General features: G+C 39.9%; 1 protein-coding gene across 4 annotated transcripts in view; it reads left to right on the top strand.

The window, feature by feature from the left end:
* LAMA2 (laminin subunit alpha 2) overlaps positions 1-24,601 on the top strand; it is a 567,760-nt gene that overhangs the window by 137,153 nt on the left and 406,006 nt on the right. For all 4 annotated transcript variants that reach the window (XM_072141562.1, XM_072141561.1, XM_072141563.1 and 1 more), the window contains exons 4-7: positions 4,654-4,896; positions 11,683-11,862; positions 18,196-18,285; positions 23,041-23,158. In XM_072141562.1, the coding sequence (XP_071997663.1) occupies positions 4,654-4,896; positions 11,683-11,862; positions 18,196-18,285; positions 23,041-23,158 (631 nt within the window). The remainder of the gene's footprint in view (positions 1-4,653; positions 4,897-11,682; positions 11,863-18,195; positions 18,286-23,040; positions 23,159-24,601) is intronic.

The raw sequence follows: 24,601 nt of genomic DNA, 5'->3' as shown, positions 1-24,601 counted from the left end.
TTACTACACATACTGCACATAAATGTTTCCTGCCCTGATCTTGGATTGAGCACAACTCTGTCTATCCCTATGGAAGTGTCCGTAGAGTCCTTAACTAAATTCAAGCTAACATTGCAGACTTCTTTATATGATAATGTACAACACAGGTCATTATAAATCATTAAGCATTATTTAGACTGCAGAACCCTTACAAAAGATTAGCAGCTGTACAACAGATACAATGTCAGCTATGTATATGACACATCCACTACTGACACATCGGGGCAAATTTACTTACCCGGTCCATTCGCGTTCCAGCGGCGGCTTCTCCGCTCTGGATTCGGGTCCGGCCGGGATTTAATAAGGTAGTTCTTCCGCCGTCCACCAGGTGGCGCTGCTGCGCTGAAAGTAAACTCATCGCGCCGGAATGCACCGAGCTGGACCAGGTGAAGGTAAGTGGTCCTTATGCGACACATTTTCGGTTTTTAAATGCGGCGGTTTTTCCGAATACGTCGGGTTTTCGTTCGGCCACGCCCCCCGATTTCCGTCGCGCGCATGCCAGCGCCGATGCGCCACAATCCGATCGCGTGCGCCAAAATCCCGGGGCAATTTAAGTACAAGCGGCGCAAAACGGAAATATTCGGGTAACACGTCGGGAAAACGCGAATCGGGCCCTTAATAAATGACCCCCATCATGTTTGCTACAACCTATATCTATACCATATGTATAACTGGACTAATTCAATCAGCTTTCTTTACTGGCATGGATAGATGAATAGTAGAAAAGTATATATTCCAGGACCAGAATAGTGTGAATATGTCTGAGAATGTAATTTGTCTTCTCTTGTGAGACAGTTTCTTTGAGGTAATGATGTGCATGCATTTTTATTATTCATGTATGTTTTAGAACAGAGTGACAGGATGAAAGAAATCCGATAAAGGGAGTGGGAGACATCCAAAGGAGGAAACTAGAAAGTTGATGTGCTATGCAAGGCTGTTCAGAATGCTAATTAGTTTAGGATTCAGAACAAAGCTACCTTATGTTCCTACAGCAAAGCCGATAATGACATTTTCAAAAAATAGTAATATTGACCCAGTTATTGAACCGGTTTACACGGTCAACTTTTTAAAGCTTTTACTGAGGCACAAGAGAAGAGAAGATACTGAAGATTGCTGTAATTTAAAATCAGAATGCAAGTGCCGGCAATATATATGTTTTACATAGAATATCTGAAATATTAGTATTGATAATAAACAACAAAATAAACAAAATTATTTACATGGATTTACCAAGGGCTGGAGCACAATGCACTTGATGTTCACCCCACCCTTTTGGTTCTGCTGGTGATATCAAGAGGTTCTGTTCACTCAGTTCCTATGGACTTGTGTGGAGTTAGTGGTGCTCCTGTGCAATATGAGCTGACAACTTTTTGCGGCCCGTATTACACACGTGGCTGTGTGCATGAGGACTAAACTTTACAATCCATATTGTAGGCAGTTCCATATTATAAGCAGTCCTGTAGCCATTCATTAGCAGTTGACTTTACTGGAGTGGTTGAAAATATATATTACATGATAAAATTATTTAAAGTTTGTTGCACACTTTCTGATGATCACTCACGCACCACCCACTGCAACCTTCCAATGATTTATTAACAATAGCTGAATCATGAAAATTGCTCTTGCATCTTGGGATTAGGGTTGTCTAACATTCTGTACCTTGAAGGGGTATTCCGGGAATATGAACATCTGATACAAAACTCATAACACTTTAAATAAATATAACAAAACTTAATGTCATTAGTCACAAAATGGAGCTTAAATAGTTTCATTTTATGATTTACAAAATTTTATGGGCTTTCTAAAGTATGTAGAGTTATCACCAAATGGCCGCCACTGGAAACTACAAGACCCCATGATCCTTTAGTTGTCAGTAACTCCTCCTCCCTCTTGTGTCCTGCTTCCAGTGATGACATAACTGACTGTTTTGCTCTGTTACCATAGTAATGATGTATAAGGGCCATCTCTGAGCATTACCCCATTCGATGGGTCTCACCATAACACTGGCCATAAAAGATGCACTGCAACAAACCAACTGCTGCTAAACATAGTGATAGTGACATGACCTGCCCAGGCAGGTGCAGGACATGTGATGTGAACATGTGAATAGCGGCCATCTTCTGTCCTGTGTCTTCTCCTTACAGAGAAAACTAACGGACTGATTAAAGGACCAGTAGCATTTTAATTCTTCATTACAGTGTATGTCCACAGCCTTTTTCTGAGAAGGAAAATTTTTAATAACAACTAATTACATATTAGATACATATTACATTTTACATATTACATATTATATTTTAAGGACCCATTTGTATATGATTTATGCTTATTCCTGGAATTCTCCTGTAACCTCAGGTACAAACTCCACTGGTTACCAGTACCGTATATACCGGCATATAAGACGACTTTTGAAGACAGAAAAATCTTCTGTCTAGTCTAGGGTCGTCTTATACGCCGGTACTCCCGACCGCCCACCGTGTATTCACGGCGGCGGTCGGGTCCCGGTGCATGGAGAGGGCTCACGGGCTGAGCCCTCTCCATAGCCGGTAAGTCTTTGCTGCATATTGCAGCAAAGGCTTACCGGTAACACCCGCGATCGGTGCTAGCACCGATCGCGGGTGTTTTCACAGCAATAGCGGCGCATACTCACCCTCGATGTCTACTCACCCTCGATTCTGGCCCCGATATCTGCGCGGCTCGTCTTCAGTCTTCCGCGCCGTCTTCTTTCTTCTGATAGGCGCCGCCATGTCTTTCCCCGGGGCGGCGCCTAGTATGACGTCAGCAGCGGCGCGTCATACTAGGCGTCTGCCGGGGAAGATCAATGGCAGCGCCCAGCAGAAGAAAGAAGACGGCGCGGACATCAGGGGAGCAGCGCAGCACATCGGGGCCACCGGAGGGTGAGTATATAAGTTTAATTTTTTTTTAATGCTGGGCTGGGCTGTGCTGTATACTACTGGGGGCTGTGCTGTATACTACTGGGGGCTGTGCTGTATACTACTGGGGGCAGTGCTGTATACTACTGGGGGCTGTGCTGTATACTACTGGGGGCAGTGCTGTATACTACTGGGGGCTGTGCTGTATACTACTGGGGGCAGTGCTGTATACTACTGGGGGCTGTGCTGTTTACTACTGGGGGCTGTGCTTTTTACTACTGGGGGCAGTGCTGTATACTACTGGGGGCAGTGCTCTATACTACTGGGGGCTGTGCTCTATACTACTGGGGGCTGTGCTCTATACTACTGGGGGCTGTGCTGTAATGGTAATGTTGTTGTTGTATGCCTTATGTTTATGAGCGACAGTTTTCCTTCTATATACCTGCATGTCATAAGAATTTAAATTTAAAAAAGGACCATGTTAAATTCAAATCAGTTTTTTTTTTATTTTTACCGGTGTTTTGTATACGTTGGAAAAGGGGTAGTCTTATACGGCGAATATATCTTAAAGAGAACCCGTCATGCAAAATAACCCCCCTAAACTAAATAGATTTTCATAAACTGCCATTAGAGAGCATTGCCTCTACCCCTTCATTGTCCCTCTACATGCCTGTAAACCTAAGCAATGAGGTCCTAAAGCTGTATGCAAATGACCTGTGGAATGTCCAATGAAGCATTAGCATATTCAAGCTGTCCACTCTATTCATGAGAGGGAGGCACAGCCACACCCCCAGTGCTTGACTGACAGCCTGTATAATGGAGTGAGGCTGTATAATGCTGTGCTTCCTGGTGCTGGTGGCCACGCCCCCTGCAGCCTGTGTGTGCATGTGTGTGTGTTTAGGAGAGATACAGCAGCTCCAGGCAGCCATGTTACAGCAGAACATGTCAGATTCATGTGTAGCTGGTGTCTGTGTCTCACCTGTATATTAGGAGGATGCAGCATGTCAGCAGATGCAGCACTGATTCCAGCAATACTTTACTATACATTACACACAGACATGAGCAGGAGAGGGGAGGGGAGGGGTAACAGGGGTGACATCACTGCCTCTGACCATGTGACCAGCCTCATTTACATAATAAAAAATAGATGATTTTACAATGATTAATGTATGAAATAACTAGATAAAGGCTGGGATGGGATCCTTGTGAGCTGCTCCAACAGGTAGTAGTGACAGGACAAGTGACACAGACCTGATGACAGGTGTCCTTTAAACTCTATATTTTAAACAGGAAAGTAGGGGGGTCGTCTTATACACCAGGTCGTCTTATACGCCGGAATATACGGTATATTTGATTCTGAGGCATGAGAAAAATGAGAAAAAATGAAAAAGAAACTTTGCATATGTTTAACCTACCGATACTCTTAACTGAAGTTCTTTGAAGTAACTTGTGCTAAAACAATCTTAACAGCAAATCTTAGCAAGAAGTTCACAGTGTCACCCCACTCATTATTAGAAAGAATGAAAACAGATGTCTGGGTTCTCTGATGTTTTATTTGTACAATGCACACGTAATATTTACCTATATCTTATACACTTTTACTATTTTCATGTATACTCATGATTAATGATGACCTATATGGTTTGCTGAAAATATAACTACAACAGCATAGCAATGCCTTATACATAAGATAGGTATACCTTTTTGTGCTAAAATATATTTTTCTGTTTCTCTCTCTCTGCAGGTTTTCCAGATCGCTTACGTTATTGTTAAAGCTGCCAACTCCCCACGGCCTGGAAACTGGATTTTAGAACGATCTCTTGATGGTGTTACTTATAAACCATGGCAGTACTATGCCATCACTGACAGCGAGTGTTTGACCCGGTATAATATAATTCCCCGACCTGGCGTACCCTCCTACACACAGGACGATGAAGTTATCTGTACATCTCATTATTCAAAAATTCACCCACTTGAAAATGGAGAGGTAAATTGTGCAATGAAGCAATTGTTGAAACTTGACAGCGCCAAAAGCTGACTTAACCATGCTCTAACTGACAGGCTTTATTTCCCTGACAGCAGCACACTGCGGGCTGACAGTGCTCTCTGATTGCCTGTAACATAGCAGGGGCGGGGGTTGAATTGGGAAACACATTTCCATTTCCACAGAGTAATGTTTCTGCACAAAGAAGACAGATAGAGAAGCAAAGGTGACAGAAAGATTCACCCACAAGTTTAAAGTTGAAAACGAAATTCATTCCATTATGCAAAAATGCCAGCGATGGCAGCAGTGTTTGGTGATTGTTTAATAGGCTTGTGCTAAATGTATTTACTTTGTATACTAATGAGACTTGTGTATACAGTTATCTCTCTGGGCATTGTGCAGAAGACGGCATGCTCCACTACTCACAGAATAAAATAACGAATTGAAATGAAAATAACAACAACATGCAAATTCTGTTATTTTCATGTCTTTTAAGTTAGAAGGCTATGAATAAATGTGGGAATATTAGATATTTATATCATTCTAACTTTTAAGTGGACCTCTTGACTGAAAGTCTGTTTTAGCAAACTTATAATTGATATGAATTGATGTATAGTTTTCTTTTGCAATTTACCAGGGATATAAAGCACTAATTCAATAAGTAGGTGTTACCACTATATACCTTTGTCAGAATGTTCCAATTTGGTGTTAATTGTTGCATGTAGAGAAAAATTTACTAGAGAGGAAAAGCTTGAAGTATATTTGTTTCCTGTTTTTATGTTTCGATAGTATAAGTTAAAATACATTTATATTAAAGGATTGCAGCTGGACTATGGTGTGCTGTTATTTGTGTTCTTTCGTGAACTCAGCACAGACTGTATTCTGTTTGAATTGTACATCAGTACTTAGAGGAGAGTTCTACGATCAGTGAAGAGATCTTGCACACCAGAGAACCAGTGTGCTCCAAGTCCAGCAATATTCCTGGAATATAAATTATTTTCTTTTTCACAGTCCTGCTGCTGCTAAGAACAATCATAAATGTATGATTCAATGGTTCTATAATTAGATTTCCTTTAAATTACAATTATACTACAGTCGAGTTAGGTGTTTAATATCATTGTGATTATATTCTTAAATTGAGTATTTAGATATGTTTGTATATAAACAGCTATTCCCAGGATAGATGATCATTAACTGATTGATATTGGTTGGACACCAAGCAACCCACGCCAACCTACTTAAACTTTGCTGTGATTCAGTGAGTGGTTCCTCCTACTCACCGGTGACAATATATCCATGAATCATGTGGCCAGTGTGCAGTCCTGTCCCATTCATACAATTTTCTAATATTACTATTACATCTTCACAAAATTATAGGATATAAATGTACAATAAATTTTAAACAATCAACAGAAGTGATCTCATGAGAAGAGAACATATAATCTCACCGTAATCTCACCATAATGTTTTTATCCCCATTAAATAATAAAATATCCAATCTAACAGAACCGCCATGAGATATTGCAGATGGAATGAAGTAAAGCAGCAATATTGCATAATATTTCTTGCGCTGTGAAATTCCAGCTCAGTCTCAGTGACACAGTGGTGGCATATTGGCATGGTACCAGAACAATAATACTTCAATACCAGATGGGGAGCCCAATCTGTTAACACATAGGTAATTATGGAGAAGTGTCAGTATCACAGTGCTAATGTTATAGAAAACATGATTTAGACATTCAAAGACTAAAGCTATTTGTACTCACATAAATGACACAGCCCATAAATAATGCAGGGCCCCGTCACTTCAATATCATTTAGTATAGTTTGTCACTAAAATTAAACTATTTTATAATGTGATAAAATTATACAAAACACATATTTATATGCCTTAAAAAGGATGTAGAATCAATAGAATTGATGCAGTCATTCCATGACCATGAATACATTACAAACCAGTTATTTATCTCACCATCTGGTTGTAGATATTCACTCTTGAGTTGCCTTATACATTGCCATAGTTGTAAATTAAGGTTTTTAACACAGATCACATGATACATACATTCTAAGCAAATGTGCCTAAATTATGGTCACAAAAACCTTTTCTTCACACACTTTAAGCAAACTACCAGCATAGACAAAGATAGACTAGACCGTCTTATATACACAGTAATAAATATATCATCCATAGTAGCCAGTTAAATATATATTTAAAGAAGTTTAAGACCGTTTATTCTCACTTTGTCATGTCTATCTTCCTCACTATATTGAATGTTGTGGAATTATTTAAAGTGGTTGACCACGTTACTTCATGTTTTTGTAATGTGTGTGTAAGTGTGAGTGGCAGGATATTCGGTAATTTAGCTATAAACATCTATTTATAATTCTGCTCCACTTTATTGATATATAAAATGAAGACTCCTGTTCTTTTACTAGACATTTCTGCCCATAAAATAGCTGCAGATCATGGGTTCATGAGATCTGTCCATGAACAATCATCTTGCCAGGACCTTGATCTTATTATAGTCACGAAGACTATTATAAGGTCATGGCAGGTTATTTGTTTATTGACAGATAAGATAACTTGACCCTCCATTTGCAGCTATTTTATGGTCAGGGATGTCTGGCTGATTAAAAGACAGGAGGCTTCACTCTACATATCAAGAAAGCAGAGCAGAACTTTTAATAGATGTATATTGGTAAATTACCCAATATCCGCCCGCACACTTACACATTGCAAAAAACATCAGGTAAAGTGGACAACCTCTATAAAGGATTGATTATATAAGGATCCCACAAAAAGATCTTATCTGTTTACAGAAAAGGGGATAGATCTTAGATTGTTATGGCCAAACTTTTGGAACTCAAGATACGGGATTAAAAGAGGTTATCACATTTATCACAGCACAGGTGATAAATATACAATTGCTGGGGGTCCATCGAGATTCAGTGTCCAAAATCTCCCATTCCCATTTATAACATGCCCATATGCACATTGTTGTTTTATTCAGAATTTATATGGCAGGTTCAACATGTGGCTATTGAAATTTACATTAGGGCTGCTTTATTTAAACCCATGAAGTTTATATCCTCCTTACCTTTATTCTTAAGTTATTTACTTTGATTCCAAGGGAAACACTGTGGGAGTCATTTACTAAGGTCCGATTCGCGTTTTCCCGACGTGTTACCCGAATATTTCCAATTTGCGCCGATATTCCCTGAATTGCCCCGGGTTTTTGGCGCATGCGATCGGATTGTGGCGCATCGGCGTCGGCATGCATGCAACGGAAATGGGGGGGGGCGTGGCCGATCGAAAACCAGACGGATTTGGAGAAACGATCCGCATTGAACAAAAAAACACACCAAGGCTTACCTTCACCAAGTATAGCATCGTGCAATCCGTCGGGCCTCGGCGGACTTCAGCGCGGCAGCGACACCTGGTGGACGTCAGAGGAACTGCCTTAGTGAATCGCCAGAAGACCCGAATGCCCCTGTGTGTTTTCCATTCCTTTTTGTTAGAAGAAGAGTACATTGGAAATTTAAGGATCTCTGCAATCTTTCTGGGAACAAACTAAAGAATGCCATTTTGTACACCAGAGAACACCATAAAATCAAAGGGTGCAAAGGGTGGATTACTTTTCATTCAAACTCTAGACTTTTACATATTATGGAAAATATGGAGAAAAGCAGTTCTGTCTAGCAGACTCTGGCTCAAAAATGAAAGAAAAACTAAAAAGTGCGTGTATCACCTTTTCGTATAGTGATCATAAGAAGGAAATACATGGATCATGCAGTTTCTAATATAGAGGTCAGATATCCTTCATGTAAATGTAGATTGCTTCTCCCATTAAAATAAAACTTACTTCCTCTCTAATATACATAGCTATGGAGTGTAAGGCAATAGAATATATTTCACCGCATTCAAATGTCACAGAATCTCCTCATTTACAGGTCAATACGGTGCATTGACTAACTGACTTTACAGGCAAAATAATGCTAATAGACAATCAGCAGCAAATCAGTATATATGGTATCGGTCACCTGCTTCTATCAATTGACTATTCTATTACATAATCTATTAGTCAAGTCTAATAAATTCCATCATGCGGCTCATATTTCAGTTTTTTCCAATCTCAAAGCCAGTATATTTCGGAAATCTGATTTATTTTGGGTAAAATGTAAAAGCAAATAGCCTGTTAACTATTAAAGTTTGGACTTGATGGATTTACGTCTTTTTCCAACCTTATATATTATGATATAAATGCAAGGGTTGGGATGCATATATTGGGATACATAGCCCGACTTCCATCACAGCAAAAATGTGCGTTTTATATTTCAATAAAATAGGTTGAACTACCTGCCATGTTAGCCAGAAAGAACAGATGGAGTCATTTCTAACAGTGTTGAAACATAAAGCTGAAAGCTATTGCAATTTGTCATTCCAACATGCATTTGGAAGAGAAAGGTGACACAGTCAAGTAACGGGATAATGTTGAACAGAGGTCCCATTAAGAACTGAGCTGAAGGGTATAGTTGTCAATGACACAACAATATTTGCTAAACAGTTCATTAGGCTGACATTTCCCGAAACTCTTTGGGGAATGAAAGAGTTAGGAACAGTGTGACAAGCGCAGCCCATGACATTTCACCAGAAATTTAAAACATGGCATTTGAAACAGATCTGTGCTCATTAACAATACCCCAGAAACAAGCTCATGTTGTTTCCTTTAATTTAGCGAAGCAGTAAGCCATCTATTAGTTGTGATATCTGTGCCATGAGATGAAAAAAGCGGGATGCTGATTTCCTGCATCATTTGTTGAGTTGGCTCATATTCCATAGAACAATAGGAGATTTCTGTGTCATTATTCTTCAACAAAAAACTATTCTGAATAAAATGTGTCATCTACAAAATGTGAACAAGAAACAAGATCAAACAATACAAAGGTGTGTCCAGATACAATCTACCCTATATACTCGAGTATAAGCTGACCCGAGTATAAGCCGAGACCCCTAATTTACTACCAAAAACTGGGAAAACCTATTGACTCGAGTATAAGCCGAGGGTGGGAAATGTATTGGTCACAGACCCCCCAGTACCCAGTATATAGCCAGCCAGCCCCCTGTAATATACAGCCTTCCCCCTGTAGTATACAGCCTGCCCAGCTTGCCCCCAGTAGTATACAGCCAGCCCAGCCTGCCCCCTGTAGTATACAGCCTGCCCCCAGTAGTATACAGCTTGCCCCCAGTAGTATACAGCCTGCCGCCAGTAGTATACAGCTTGCCCCCAGTAGTATACAGCCTGACCCCAGTAGTATACAGCCTGCCTCCAGTAGTATACAGCCTGCCCCCAGTAGTATACAGCCTGCCCCCAGTAGTATACAGCTTGCCCCCAGTAGTATACAGCCTGCCCCCAGTAGTATACAGCTTGCCCCCAGTAGTATACAGCCTGCCCCCAGTAGTATAAAGCCTGCCCCCAGTAGTATAAAACTTGCCCCCAGTAGTATACAGCCACCCCAGCCTGCCCCCAGTAGTATACAGCTTGCCCCCAGTAGTATACAGCTTGCCCCCAGTAGTATACAGCTTGCCCCAGTAGTATAAAGCCACCCCAGCCTGCCCCCAGTAGTATACAGCTTGCCCCCAGTAGTATACAGCCTGCCCCCAGTAGTATACAGCCTTCCCCCAGTAGTAAACAGCCTGCCCAGCATTACAAAAATAAATAAACTTATATACTCACCCTCCAGTGGCCCCGATGTGTAGCGATGCTCCCCCGGCTTGTCTTCAGGCTTCCGCGCCCGTCTTCCTTCTTCTGCAGGGTGCCGCCATTGCTCTCCCACAGCCGGCAGGCGCATAGTATGAAGCGCCGCTGCTGACGTCATACTAGGCGCCGCCCAGGGGAGAAACATGGCGGCACCCAGCAGAAGAAAGAAGACGGGCGTGGAAGCCAGAAGACGAGCCACGCGGACCTAGGGGGAGCAGCGCTGCACATCGGGGCCACCGGAGGGTGAGTATATAAGTTTATTATTTTTTAATTATGTTTTACTTGACTCGTGTATTGCATTGACTTGTGTATAAGGCAAGGGGACGTTTTTCAGCACATTTTTTGTATATATGGTATGTCTTCAAGGCACTCTAGTGGTATCTATCACCCAAATAGTACATTGCATCTTTAATTTTTATTCTGTGTTATTTTGTACATTGATTTTGTAAATACAATCCTTAGTGGAGAATTAATCTATAGAAGAATGTAGTAAATGCCAATAAACAATGGGGCACATTTACTTTGAAAGTCTGATAATACACTAAAAGTGCTATTTCCGTCTCACAGTCCGACAGCATGCCCCCTAATATGTGTCGCGTAGAGGCTAGTGCAGCTGCACCACAAAAGGGTCACGTGTGACACAAACGCATCACACACATTTCTTAAATACCTGTGCCAGCAGTTTTAGCCATGAAGAATGTGCACAGTCTGACAAAAGTGCAACTTGCGATCCATAGTAAATGTGCCCCAATGACTCTCTTTGGTCCTCCATCAGTTTTATGGGAGTCTATGGCTACATATTATATATGTTTTAGGAGATTTCCCTTAGAGTATATTTAACCTTTCAATAAACTTTTCAGAAATCACAAGTTCAGTTTACATACAAGGGTAGTAATGCCCTTTTCACTTACTATATGGCTATATTTGCTAGGACCTGTGTATATCTATATTTAGAGAGCATTTTTTCAACCCCAGGTGTTATTTTGTATTTTCCAATTGAATAAACTGCTCTCATTTCTTCCTGTGCTAGATTCACACCTCCCTCATCAATGGGAGACCAAGTGCTGAGGATCCCTCCCCAACGCTATTAGACTTTACATCAGCTCGCTTTATTCGACTCAGACTGCAGAGGATCCGTACTTTAAATGCGGATTTGATGATGTTAGCCTATAGCGATCCCAATGATCTAGATCCAATTGTGACGCGAAGGGTAAGTAAAATGAATTATGCATTAAAATTTTCTATATAAAACTCTACCATCAAAATCAAGCATGATAAACTAGGGACACTTACTCATAGATCAAGGAACCGTGACTGGGGTAATCTTCTTACATTTGTTAACCACAGCCTCAATCCTTCTAAAATTAACTTTTATGCTAATGAGCCTGAGGTGCTCTTGGGGATGTTTCCAGAGCACTTCACAGATGTCTTTTTTCCTGGTTGTCACAATGAGGAGAATATGTCTCCCCCTCCCCCTACTCTTTACCTCCTCCCTCTGCCTATGTAATCTAGCAGCAGCAGGAAGTGAAGGAGGAGTGAAGACCTGTTCTGTTCATTGTAAAAGTGAGTAACACCCCCCAGATCCCATTAGGCTCATTAGCGTTATTTTAAAACTTTATTTTAGAAGGAAGATGTCCATAGATAACTAATTTAAGAATATTACCATAGTCACCGTGCCTGGATCTATGAGTAAGTATTCCTGGTTTATTATGATGGATTTTGATGGTAGTTTTTCTTTAAAGTTTATTTGATGGGCCATAAAATTTTGCTAAAACATAAATATCCCTTTAACTCATTTGAAATTTGCTTATCTTAAGTTAATAAATGCAACTTTGACTACCTATGAGCTAATAAGAATAGAAAGTTGCAGCAAAATGGCTAATATTAAAAAGCTGAGCCTCTGGCATGGTAAACACATTAAAAAATATCAACAACTGGTACAAGCCTGTTGTCTTATAAGAGGATGAAACTGTAGCTCTGTGGGAATCATTAAACTGAAAAGCAGCCTCTACATAATTCTTACACAGAACTAAGTAGAGGTTCAGGTAATGTGATTGCTGAATAATTATACTTTAAAATATTCTCTGAGATTGCTATAGTAAAATATTGAAGTCTTTGGGGTTTGATTTAATAGAATTTTCTTATCCAATACTTTAGATATAGCAACGTTATGGGATTATTCATGGGGATGCAATGGAGAGTTTCAGGGAATAAGTGAATGACAACATCTACTGACACCAAAAGAGATTTCTTCTTTTATTAAATTATACTTACCTTGATGTACTATGGTATATCCATTCAGTCCGATATGCATTAAGATAATACAATGTAGTTTTCTAATTTGGAAATCATAAATAAAGCCTGGATTCCTGTTCATGTTTTTCACTTGTATAAATGATGCCACCCCATGCTACTATCAGCATGTCGAGATAAAGTTGTTGCTGGATGATCCAGCAGAACAATTTAATATCTAATTATGTAACAACTTGTTTCTCATTCACCTGGGTTAATACAATAATCTATTAAAGAATAAGCTACCCTTAAAGAAAATGTGCTGTCTAAAATCAACTTTGAAATTTATGCTAATGAGCCATTAGTAACCCCACCAGAGCCCAACCGTGCTGCAGCTTCAGAGGCTGTTTCAGTGCAAAATAAGCAGTTGCCTCTCCCACTGTCTGCTGAAACTTACTCATCTGCAGTGAGATTACATCAGGCAGAGGAAGATAAGATAAGATAAGATAATCCTTTATTAGTTCCACAGTGGGGAAATTTACAGCGTTACAGCAGCAGAGAGGGTACAGAGAGTGAAGTACAAACTATGACAACAATAATATTAGGGATAAATGAACAAAAAGAAAAGGGGGATAAAAAGACAAAAAAGAGACAAGCAATGATCGTCAGTTTGATGTTTAGTCTGTGGATGGGACTTGCAGGGACTGGTTAGGTGGGGGGCGCAGGTTACTTCTGTTTGGGCCTTGTTTGTTGAACAGCCTGATGGCAGCGGGGAGGAATAACTTACGATAACGCTCCCTCTCACACTTGGGGTGAAGCAGTCGGTCACTGAATGTGCTCCCCAATGCCACCACAGTCTCATGCATGGGATGGGAGCAGTTCTCCAGAATAGATCTCAACTTACACCATGTCCTCCTCTCAGCTACCACCTGCACTGTGTCAAGAGGACCCCCCAGGACAGAGCTGGCTTTCCTAATCAGTTTGTCCAGTCTGCTCCTCTCCCTAGCTGAGATGCTGCTTCCCCAACAGACTATGCCAAAGAAGATGGCTGGTGCCACTACAGAGTTGAAGAAGGTCTTAAGAAGAGCCCCCGCACTCCGAATGCCCTCAGCCTCCTCAGCAGGTGTAGCCGGCTCTGACCCCTCCTGTGAAGGGGAAGTCCTGGGAGAGGTTCTTAGGCCTAACATACATCAATTCCGATTACACCTAGCCAGTGTCATGGGTGCTCCTGCGAACCATATCAAGTGTTGCGGTCTCACCCGTGCCCCTCTATGCCAGCCTGTTCAGCGCATGCTTCTCACCTGTCCTCGTTCTTGCCTCCGGTCCATCGGCCGTGGTCCCAGGTGTCGACTTACCTCATCGTCCACAGTGGTCCAGTGGATCCACTACCCCTGGAGCCTGACAGCAGTATACTCGCTGTACACACTATTAAAGTTATATTTCATTAGTATTTCATTATATTTGATTAGTGATTATACTCCAAATGTGTCCATGAAAGAAAAAGTTCCAAAAACTTTTAATAATATGTCAATAAACAAATTAATAGTATATACACAATACAATATAATACAATAGTATAAATCTATTTTAAATAGCTCTGCTGCTACTAAGAAATGATTGCATAGATCTCCAAGGATGTTACCCAACACTGTCTTTAGTTTTGTATGTTCAAAACATGTCTATCCAGGAGGAGATCAGAATCTACACATATAATTTATAACATTTAATTTATGACATATATATATATATATACTGAACCGTAAACAATTTCAATTTGCTTAGCCGAAACTTTCACCATATGCTAGATATGATATGTCAGGCTTTAGTGTGAGAATTGAAAAGGCAAAGGCTTCTTCTAACTACAGAACAGCAATTACTAATACACATGATACCTCTTTGACGGTTATCACAGCTAAAGTTTATTAAACAAGTGAGAGCTCTTTACAAAAAAAAGAAAAAAAGCTGTAATGTTCGGTCAGTTCATCCTAACATCTTTTTCAAAAACAATAAAATAGATGTTGCTATGGAAACCAAGAGCGGTTTAGTTTCTTATTAAGTATTATTCTTATCAAAAATGCAAGACCATGAAGGACAAGAAATGTCACAGCCACATTTACTGTACAAATAGCATAAGGCTCAAGAAAGGTACAGGTGACTTGTGCAATGTGAAGACATAAGTGCAACTACTACTACTCAGTTTATCAGGTGAATTTACACAAGGTCTAGGACATGCCAGTCATTGGGTTATCATCCACAATCTGGACTACAGACAGGCCTCATCTGTGGCCCCTCTCATCTCCCCCACTCTTGTGGCCCTAATCTTCCCCTTACATTGTCGCCCCTCATCTCTCCTTCATGCTGTGGCCTCTCATCTCCTCCTTATATTTGTAACTCCTCATCTCCTCCTCATTTTTGTATTCATATTGTCACTCCGCATATCCTTCTCAAAATGTGGCTCCTCTCATCTTCCTCTTATTTTGTGGTCCCTCATCTACCCCACATATTGTGGCACCGCACCATGTGTGCTCCCTCATCTCCCCCCTCATACTATGCAACCCCCAACCCCCATATTGTGGGCTCCCATAATCTTCACTTTATATTGCCCCCTCATCTTATGGAGTCCATTCTTCTCTTCTTTTCCTTGTTTTAACCTAATTAAAAAATAACTAACACCATACAGGTATATTTGCAATTGTAACTATGGATACTACTATGGTACAGTAATTTATTAAAATAAAAAAAAAAATAAAAAAGAATCATAGTAATCAATGTAGTTCACAAGAGCCCCCTCATACATGGATTTGAACCACAAAGGAGTTCAGAAATATATACTATACTTATATTTATACCTTCTTGTTGCTCTTTGTGTTATGGGTAGAGGTGTAAGCTTTATGGCACTAATGAGACTAGGCAGCCAAGCGCAACATCAATACAAATTTTTCCCAACATCAACTGCAAGGTTTAAAAAACATAATTACCTTATTTTAGTTGTTACATTTATGACAATATTAAATATGTCTCTCTCTTATTATTTTTGAGACTTTAAGGCAATAGGACCATTTGTTATGGATTGATACAGCCTCTGAGCCAGTGAGATCATTATGATGTTACTGAATGTGCAGGAGCTCAAATTATCTCAGCAAAGCTGCAGGAAAGGGTTGAGTGAATGGAACAGAACTCCAATAATCAGGACAGTAATTACTAAGTAGACATATTGCAGGCATACAGAACAGTGACAACTGCTTATCTGAGAGAGTGTCATCTGTTGGGACCCCATTGAACCTATATTGATAGCCAATCCTAAGGAAAGGAAATCAATATTGTGAACTGGGAAATCCCTTTAATTATTGGACCAGGTGAAAGAAAGTCCAACTAAACTTCTTCATTATATTTATGGTTTTCGCTCAATATAAAGTAGAGTCTTCTATACAGTATTGAAATGTGGACGTTATTTACCACACTAGCCAGTAGCATAGCCTGAATATGTGAGAATATCAAAATGCATTACAGTTCTGAATGGAAATCCATCACTGCAAATAAAGCGGCGTTTGATTTGTTTAATGGTGAGCTGGGCATTTAACTTGATGATTACAGTCCTGTCTCTGTGAAGGCTTGCATATTTGTCACTGTTCTGTGTGATGTGAATGAGGAGCATATAAAGGGCAGCAAGAATAAATGGTAATAAATCAGTCCTCAAGAACAGGTTCACTGATCCACATTACTGATGGAATTTCTTGATACTGCATTCAACCTTCCAGAGCTCCAGCTTAACAGGGTCATCACTATTTATCTACTTCTCTTCCTTTGTATGTTAGACCAAATATATCTTCCACCTTCTCCCCATAGCATTTCATATTATTTGCATAATCATTGCCTGGGGTCATTCATAAATACTAATGTGTAATATCTCTGAGGTCCTTTGTTTTTTATATGAAAGTATAGAAACACTATTTTTCTAAAAAGCCTTCTCAACTGAATAATTATTCACTTTTTCTTCTCTTTACTGCTTCATGACTGGCCTTTTTTAGACATGTGTGACCAAGCTATTTTTAGACTGCAAATCAATAGCCCAAACCTTATCTGTAGCTGTATCAGAACAGTAGCTGTTTGTAGGAAGACCTGATGTTATTATTGAAAGTCTCCTTGACAGTTGACTATATTCACCTTGACCATGACTATATAAAATATTTTCTTTATTCAAAAAAAACACCTTTCTGGTACAAGTGTTAGCATTTTTTAATAGTCAGCACAAAGGATATTAAAGGGGTTTTCCAACGACTTGCTGATCAGTGGGGGTCAGTGATGGGATCCAAATGGATCATGAGAACGAGGGTTGGTCGTAGATCTAGGTGGCCTGCTGTTCTATTCATCTCTATGGTGCTATCCAGTGGATAGGGGCTAACTTCTATGTTACTAGGAAAGCGGCTTTAAATGCCCAGGAAGTTTCTCAGATCCTGGGTTCTCTAGGAGATAAGGATAACAATGTCACCAACTTTATTTACATAACTGTGACAGCGTTTACATCATTCTGGCACCCAAAAACCAAACTATGTAGGTTCCTGCTGCTGTTTTATGGTCTTAAGCTGTCTGTAGACTATAGGATCATAGATTTCCAAGCACAGTTCAGGACTTTTGACTCCAAAAAATGTATACAACCAGCATTTTAAGGCTTGACTTGACAGGACAGACACATATTATCTATGAGTCGTATGGAAGTGGTTAAAATTAGATGTTCACTGGTAAGCAAACTCATAGATTTTATTTTTTAAATGAGATACAAAGATATTGTAAAGAGGTGTTATTCTGGTAGCAATTTATGGAATGTACAAGTAAGTTGCCCATGGAAAGTTAGCTTCTCAAAAACTGATAAAAATCTAATGTCATGATATTAGTAACAAACTTTTATTTTCTCACATGCGAATATATAACTGCCAGCCAAAAATGTCAGCCTCTTGTCAATTGTTGTTGAAAATTGAACACTGCAACAATTGTAAAATATATGTAATAATGAAAAACTATTGTTAAAATATTGTAAAAAATACGCTTAATAATCATACTTCAACTATTCATATTTTATACATGTTTTAAACATTTCCGTTATGTTTATTAAGATATTAAATATTAGCTTTTGTGTAGTTAGTGGCCATTATTTTTGTAATAGTTTCTATTGACTGTTTACTACAGATTACAACCCTGTATATAGCCAGGTATTATTGTGGTGATGCATGTTAAATCTGAAATATTAAAGTAAATTGAATACCATAACATATGTTGTTTACCAAGCTATTATTTTTATTTTGTTTATTTTCAGTATTTCTACTCTATAAAAGATATTTCTGTGGGTGGAATGTGCATCTGCTATGGTCATGCAAGGGCTTGTCCGTGGGATCCAAAGACTAATGTAAGTAAATAAGTATAATATAATTTTTTATAACATTTTTAACATTTTAAAAATTTTTTATAACATCTTTACAAAGTATACTTTAAATAATTTTACAGGAAAAACAGGTGGTGTGTTGTTTTATATTTATCAACACAGAAACAAAGATCAATTTTAACTGTGCCCATTTTGATTCATCATCTTGCTGTAAAAGGATGAGAATTTTTGTCTTTGTGATCAGCTGCACTGCAAATGTCCCTAGTGACCTTGGCTATATAGATATTATATTACTATGTGAAGGGAAAACATTTTAAAAAAACAATTCCAAAGTTCTCATTTTAATGCTTCCTATCTCCCAAAAAGTGGGATGTAACCCCACATTACACCAGTTAAAATGTTATCTTATCCAGCAATATAAAACTCTAATAATTGCTCTTTGGGCTTTTTCACATTGGCGTTTTTTTTTCACTTGTTTTTCACTTCCATGGTTCAGTGATTTGTGATGCCTCACTAATCCATTGATTCCTATGGGTGTTTTCATATTGGCTTGTATTTTCACTGATCCGTAAATGATGAAACATGTCCTAATTTTTTCACTAATCAGGATGATGGAAGGCAATAGAAGTCTATGGGTCAGCTTTTTCACTGATGAGAATAAGAAACCAGGTGTGATTTTTGGAAAGCAATGTTAAACCTTCAGTTTTTTTTGCGGACACTGAGACAAAATGGACGTATCACAGAGAAAAAAAAGGAAGAAAAGCAAAACGGAGACAGAACCAAATGATGAACAACTGAACGTCAATGTGAAAGATCCCTTTGATTGAGGAATTAAAAAGTTATAGACCTCAAATGAACTTTCCCAAAAAAGGCATATTTGCTAAAGTATTAAAACATAAGAAAACCTATACATGTTAGGTGTCTCCTTAATTGTATTAACCTACAGAATATTTTTTTTCACATTTTTATAGTGTAAGGTCAACCACCTAGTTGTTAATTTTGTCCCCCTGTAGGAAAGGGTTAATAAATTTTTTTGAATTATGCTACTTAACCTTGAAAAAGAGCCATTAAAAATACAACTCTTACTGCAAAAAATAAGCCCTCATATGCCTATGACAGAAACCCCCAAAAAGGGTTTTAATAGTCTATTAGAAAAATGTTCTACATGGAGGAATGACAGACTGAACATGTAAAATTATTATATTTTAATGATGTGTACTTTTACATAATACATTTTATAATAATAAGAAAATTCAATTTGATGAGATATATTGATTCAAGAATTGTATGTGTTTTCTATCACTTGTTAAAGGGGTTGTCCAAGAGCTATGAAAATTAACTAAAGGTGACCGGAGGGGGCTGCTTAAAAAAATAAAGAACTACTTACCTTCCGGCGCCCTGTGGGTGTCCCACGATGCTGACGCTCCGGGCGCCATGTAAACAAACATGGCCGGCGGAGCAGCGCTGGACTCAGCTTCCGGCCGACCGTGGCTGGGCACCCCTATCTGTCCCTATTCACAGCATTGTGAATGCGGGCTGAAAGGTTGTCGGGTCTGGCTGGAAACGGAGTCCAGCGCTGCTCCGCCGGCCATGTTTGTTTACATGGCGCCCGGACCGGAGCAACAGCAGCACGGGACACCGAAGGGCACCGGAAGGTAAGTAGTTCTTTATTTTTTTAAGCAGCCCCCTGCGGACACCTTTAGTTAATTTTCATGACTCTCGGACAACCCCTTTAAAAATAAGAGTATAGTTTAAGGGGTCTGCTCATTGTTTCATTTCATACATAAAATTATTAGGTCCACATGATCACACAGTATAACCTCTTAAGAAAAGAAAAAAAGTTAAAAGGGGGAAAAAATTAAATATAATAAAAAAATTTAAATGTGCATGGAACATGATAACTTAAACCCAATTTTAAATTAAAGGAAATCTACCATCAAAATGAAGCATGATAAACCAGGTGCACAAACTCATAAATACAGGTACAGATACTATAATTTATTCAGCAGAATATATACTCGAGTATAAGCCGACCTAAGTATAAGCCAAGGCCCCTAATTCTACCAACAAAAACTCGGAAAACCTATTGACTTGAATATAAGCCAAGGGTGGGAAATGCATTGGTCACAGCCTTCCCCCACAGTATATAACCAGCCAGTCCCCTGTAGTATATAGCCTGCCAGCCCCCTGTAGTATATAGCTAGCCCCTGTAGTATATAGCCTGCCAGCCCCAGTAGTATATAGCCTGCCAGCCCCTGTAGTATATAGCCTACCAGCCCCCCTGTAGTATATAGCCTGCCAGCCCCTGTAGTATACAGCCAGCCCCGGTAGTATATAGCCTGCCAGCCCCTGCCCCGTATATAGCCATCCAACCCCTGTAGTATATCACCTGCCAGCCCCTGCCCCAGTATATAGCCTGCCACCACCTGCTCCAGTATATAGCCATCCAGCCCCTGCCCCAGTATATAGCCATCCAGCCCTTGCACCAGTATATAGCCATCCAGCCCTTGGCCCAGTATATAGCCCGCCAGCCCCTGCCCCAGTATATAATTATCCAGCCCTTGCCCCAGTATATAGCCTGCCAGCCCCTGCCCCAGTATATAGCCATCCAGCCCATGCCCTTCCTTTGTATAGCCTGCCAGCCCCTGCCCCAGTATATAGCCTACCAGCCCCCGTGCACCAGTATATGGCCATTCCCTACCCCTAATGCAGGTGCCCCCCCGACCGATCTGTTATACCTACGACCTGTAATGCAGATGCCCCCCCATCTGTTATACCTACGACCCAGTAATGAAGGCGGCACCCGATCTGTTATACCTACGACCCATAATGCAGGCCAGCCGCCCGATCTGTTATACCTATGACTACCGTCCTGCCATGTTATACAGCTGCTGCCCCTCCCCCGCCCCATTATACAGACATTAGATTAAAAAAAATAATCAAAACTCATCTCTCCGTTGCCCCGGCAGGTCTTCTGTGCGATCCATCAGTCAGCGGAAGGTCTGTGCAGTGCACAACAGAGCAGCTGTATGGCTGACAACAGAGCCTGCAACGTCACAGGGACCTGCCGCTGACTGATGGATCACACAGAAGACCTGCCGGGGCGCCAAGGTTTTTTTTTTCACTTGAGTATAAGCCGAGTTTGAGTTTTGATATTTCCTTTAAAGAAAACTGTATAAATATAATATGTAAAGATTTATAATTAATTACAGATATGCCAGATGTACATGAACTTGAATCAAAGCATAGCTAAAATACTAAAACAGAATATTTTATAAAATGAGAAACATTACAAAGGTTGCATAGAAAGAAAAAACATATCACACACACTTACATGTCATAAGAGCTATACAAAAATATGAGGTATGAATCCCTAACTGTTGGGCTATAGATCTCTGTTAGGATTGGTTCTACATGAATTACTACAGGGCAGATAAAAAAAAAGTGGAACAAAAGAAAGGAGCAAAAAATAAGTGCAGATAAGAGGCAGAATATATAGGTAGATAGGATAGAGACCACAGAGGGAAGCAGAATACAGATGAGAGGCATTGAAGGGGTATTCCCACAAAAACAAGTTTCTTAAATGTAATCAGGATAGCAGATTAACACATTCTCTAATTCATTTTCATTAACAAAAATGTAGCATTTCACAGATATAAGTCCAACCTGTCTCTATCAGTCCTGCTGTACACAGTTTCTGTCTCCTCTAGACATGATCCGGTAACTTCTCTTAGGGCCAGGTGGTAGCCATCTTGGAGTTATGTGTGACTGCCATGCTGTGGAGTTTCTGTGTCTCTCTCTGCATTGGCCCTGTAGTCATGCCCCCTGCACGGAGCTCACACTAAACACATCCTGTCAGCACATCTTTAGCAGAGAGGAGTTCCAACTACAATGAGATAAGGGATCCAGGGGAAGGGGGAGGCAGGCACATATCTGTGAGATGTAGCAGAGCTAAAAGTGTAACTGTGTTAAAGTCTTTCAGCCTCTGTGTAATAGGCATCATGCATCTCTCATCCTTGATCTGTCTAATCTGTCTCATCTCTCTCTATGTGTCAGTGTGTTAGTACAATGTCAGATACCAGATGAAAGTGTATATACACCTGTACCCTGATAATCTAACCACATTGTCACCCAACAGAACTAGGTGGGTCATGCAGTGTCTGCTTAGTGAGACCCTGCCCACACCCTGGGATTTTACACTGACCAGCCTAGGGAGTGATAGGAGCTGAAAAAGCAATAACACTGAGTAACATTGTAAAGTAAGGGGTCAAAATGATCTTTATTGTGTAAACATCACTAGAGGATGCAGAGGAGAGGTAGAGGAGCATGGCATATGCAGAAAAGGGGAGCAAAGGAAAGGCAAAAATGGTGAGCTGATAAGAGGCAGAATAGAAAAGCAGATATGATACAGATACAGCAGTGTTAAGCAGAATCAGAGTATATAGATGTAGTGCCAGGGTCCAGAACAAAGTTGTGTCTAAAAAGGATCCTTTCTTCAAAATGTTTAGGATCCACTAGTCCATAGAATGTTCACAAAATTTTGGCAGAACAAAATGGCAGTATAAAAATACCATGGAATACTTTCATTGCCTTGCAAAGAAAACTTAGCAAAAGTGTTGCAGATTATGCCTCTGCAGTTTGGTTGTTATGTCTGTTTTCTTGAGAATAGATAGGAATGTGCAGCCTGGCTTTTGCAGGCTCTTCAAGTTAATGAAACTAGTCTTGGTTGTTTCACATATTTACAATAATTTAACATGCTGCTTTTGTTTTAATGTTCAGAAATCATCCTGTGAATGTGAGCACAATACATGCGGTGCCAGCTGTGACAGATGCTGTCCCGGGTTCCACCAAAAGCCTTGGCGTGCTGGAACCTTTCTCACAAAGCATGAATGTGAACGTAAGTGTTTTGTGCTGTCATGGGAAAAAAAAAATTCTGTGTTCAACACCAATTTTTGGACCTAAATCTATAGGTAACAAACACTGAATGGTCAAAACTGCTGACAAATTAATTGTAGTTTTTTACAGTAACTGAAAATTTTAATCTCTTTAGAAAGCTAAATGGTGAAGAACAATAATGTCTTGGGATGGAAACAGTTTATCTTTAGTCTTTTTTCCTTATCTCTGTGCTGTGAACCGCACTTAAGATACATTGCTAACTAGAGGAGAAAGAGCAGAACAAAGGCTCAGGGAACCTGTTTTGCTTAATGAAGTATATTACAAAGTTTACTATTATCTTCTGAAATAAATTAAAAAAAAAAAAAAAAGCTTTCAAAGGTTTTGTTAAGCTCAAATATTTAATTGTTCCTGATCTAGATAATGGGGCAGATTTACTTACCCGGTCCATTCGCGATCCAGCGGCGCGTTCTCTGCGCTGGATTTGGGTCCGGCCGGGATTCATTAAGGTAGTTCCTCCGCCGTCCACCAGGTGGTGCTGCTGCGCTGAAAAGCACTGGAACGTGCTGGAGTTCACCAAGCCGGGCTGAGTGAAGGTAAGTGCAAGCTCCGCGACAGATTTTTTGTTTTAAATGCAGCGTTTTTGCCGAATCCGTTGAGTTTTCGTTCAGCCACGCCCCCCGATTTCCGTTGCGTGCATGCCAGCGACGATGCGCCACAATCCAATCGCGTGTGCCAAAATCCTGGGGGAAATTGGCGCAAATCGGAAATATTCGGGTAACACGTCGGGAAAACGCAAATCGGCCACTTAGTAAATGACCTCCAATGTGTCCAATATTATTCGTAGGATTATAATTGGTGAAATTTCAAAATATTAAACAATGTAATACAATATTTCCAAGTTAATATAGTTTTCTCAACCAAAGTATTGTACCCCAATCCCTCACTTGTACAGACAGACATGGGTCCTTTTCAGCTTTTACTGTGTCAATACCTGATTGCAAAAAGACTGGTTTGGCTATAACACAGCACTATTCCGCCATGCCCCCTCACTATCTATGCTTCAGCTGCTTCACACAAATCACTAAAGAGGTGCAAACACAGGAAATGTTTCTGTGGGATAAACACAAAATACATGGAGATCTGAGACCCAACCTGACAACCAGAAATCAAGGAACCTTTGGTAAGAGGGACAGGTCAGAAGCTTGTAGTTTTCACTACAGGTGGTCTCCTACTTAAAAACACCCGACTTATAGACGACCCCTAGTTACAAACGGACCTCTGCAATTAAGATTTATTGTTAATCCTGGTTCTTATGACAATCCAACATTTTTAAAATCCAATTTGTCACAGAGACCAAAAAAATTTTGTCTGGGGTTACAATTAAAATGTATACAGTTCCGACATACATACAAATTCAACTTAGAAAACAAACCTACGGAACCTA

The sequence above is a fragment of the Engystomops pustulosus genome, chromosome 3 (assembly GCF_040894005.1).
Source record: "Engystomops pustulosus chromosome 3, aEngPut4.maternal, whole genome shotgun sequence".
NCBI classification, from domain to species: domain Eukaryota; kingdom Metazoa; phylum Chordata; class Amphibia; order Anura; family Leptodactylidae; genus Engystomops; species Engystomops pustulosus.
The sequence above is the reverse complement of the archived record's forward strand: the minus strand, read 5'-3'. Positions and strand labels throughout refer to the sequence as shown.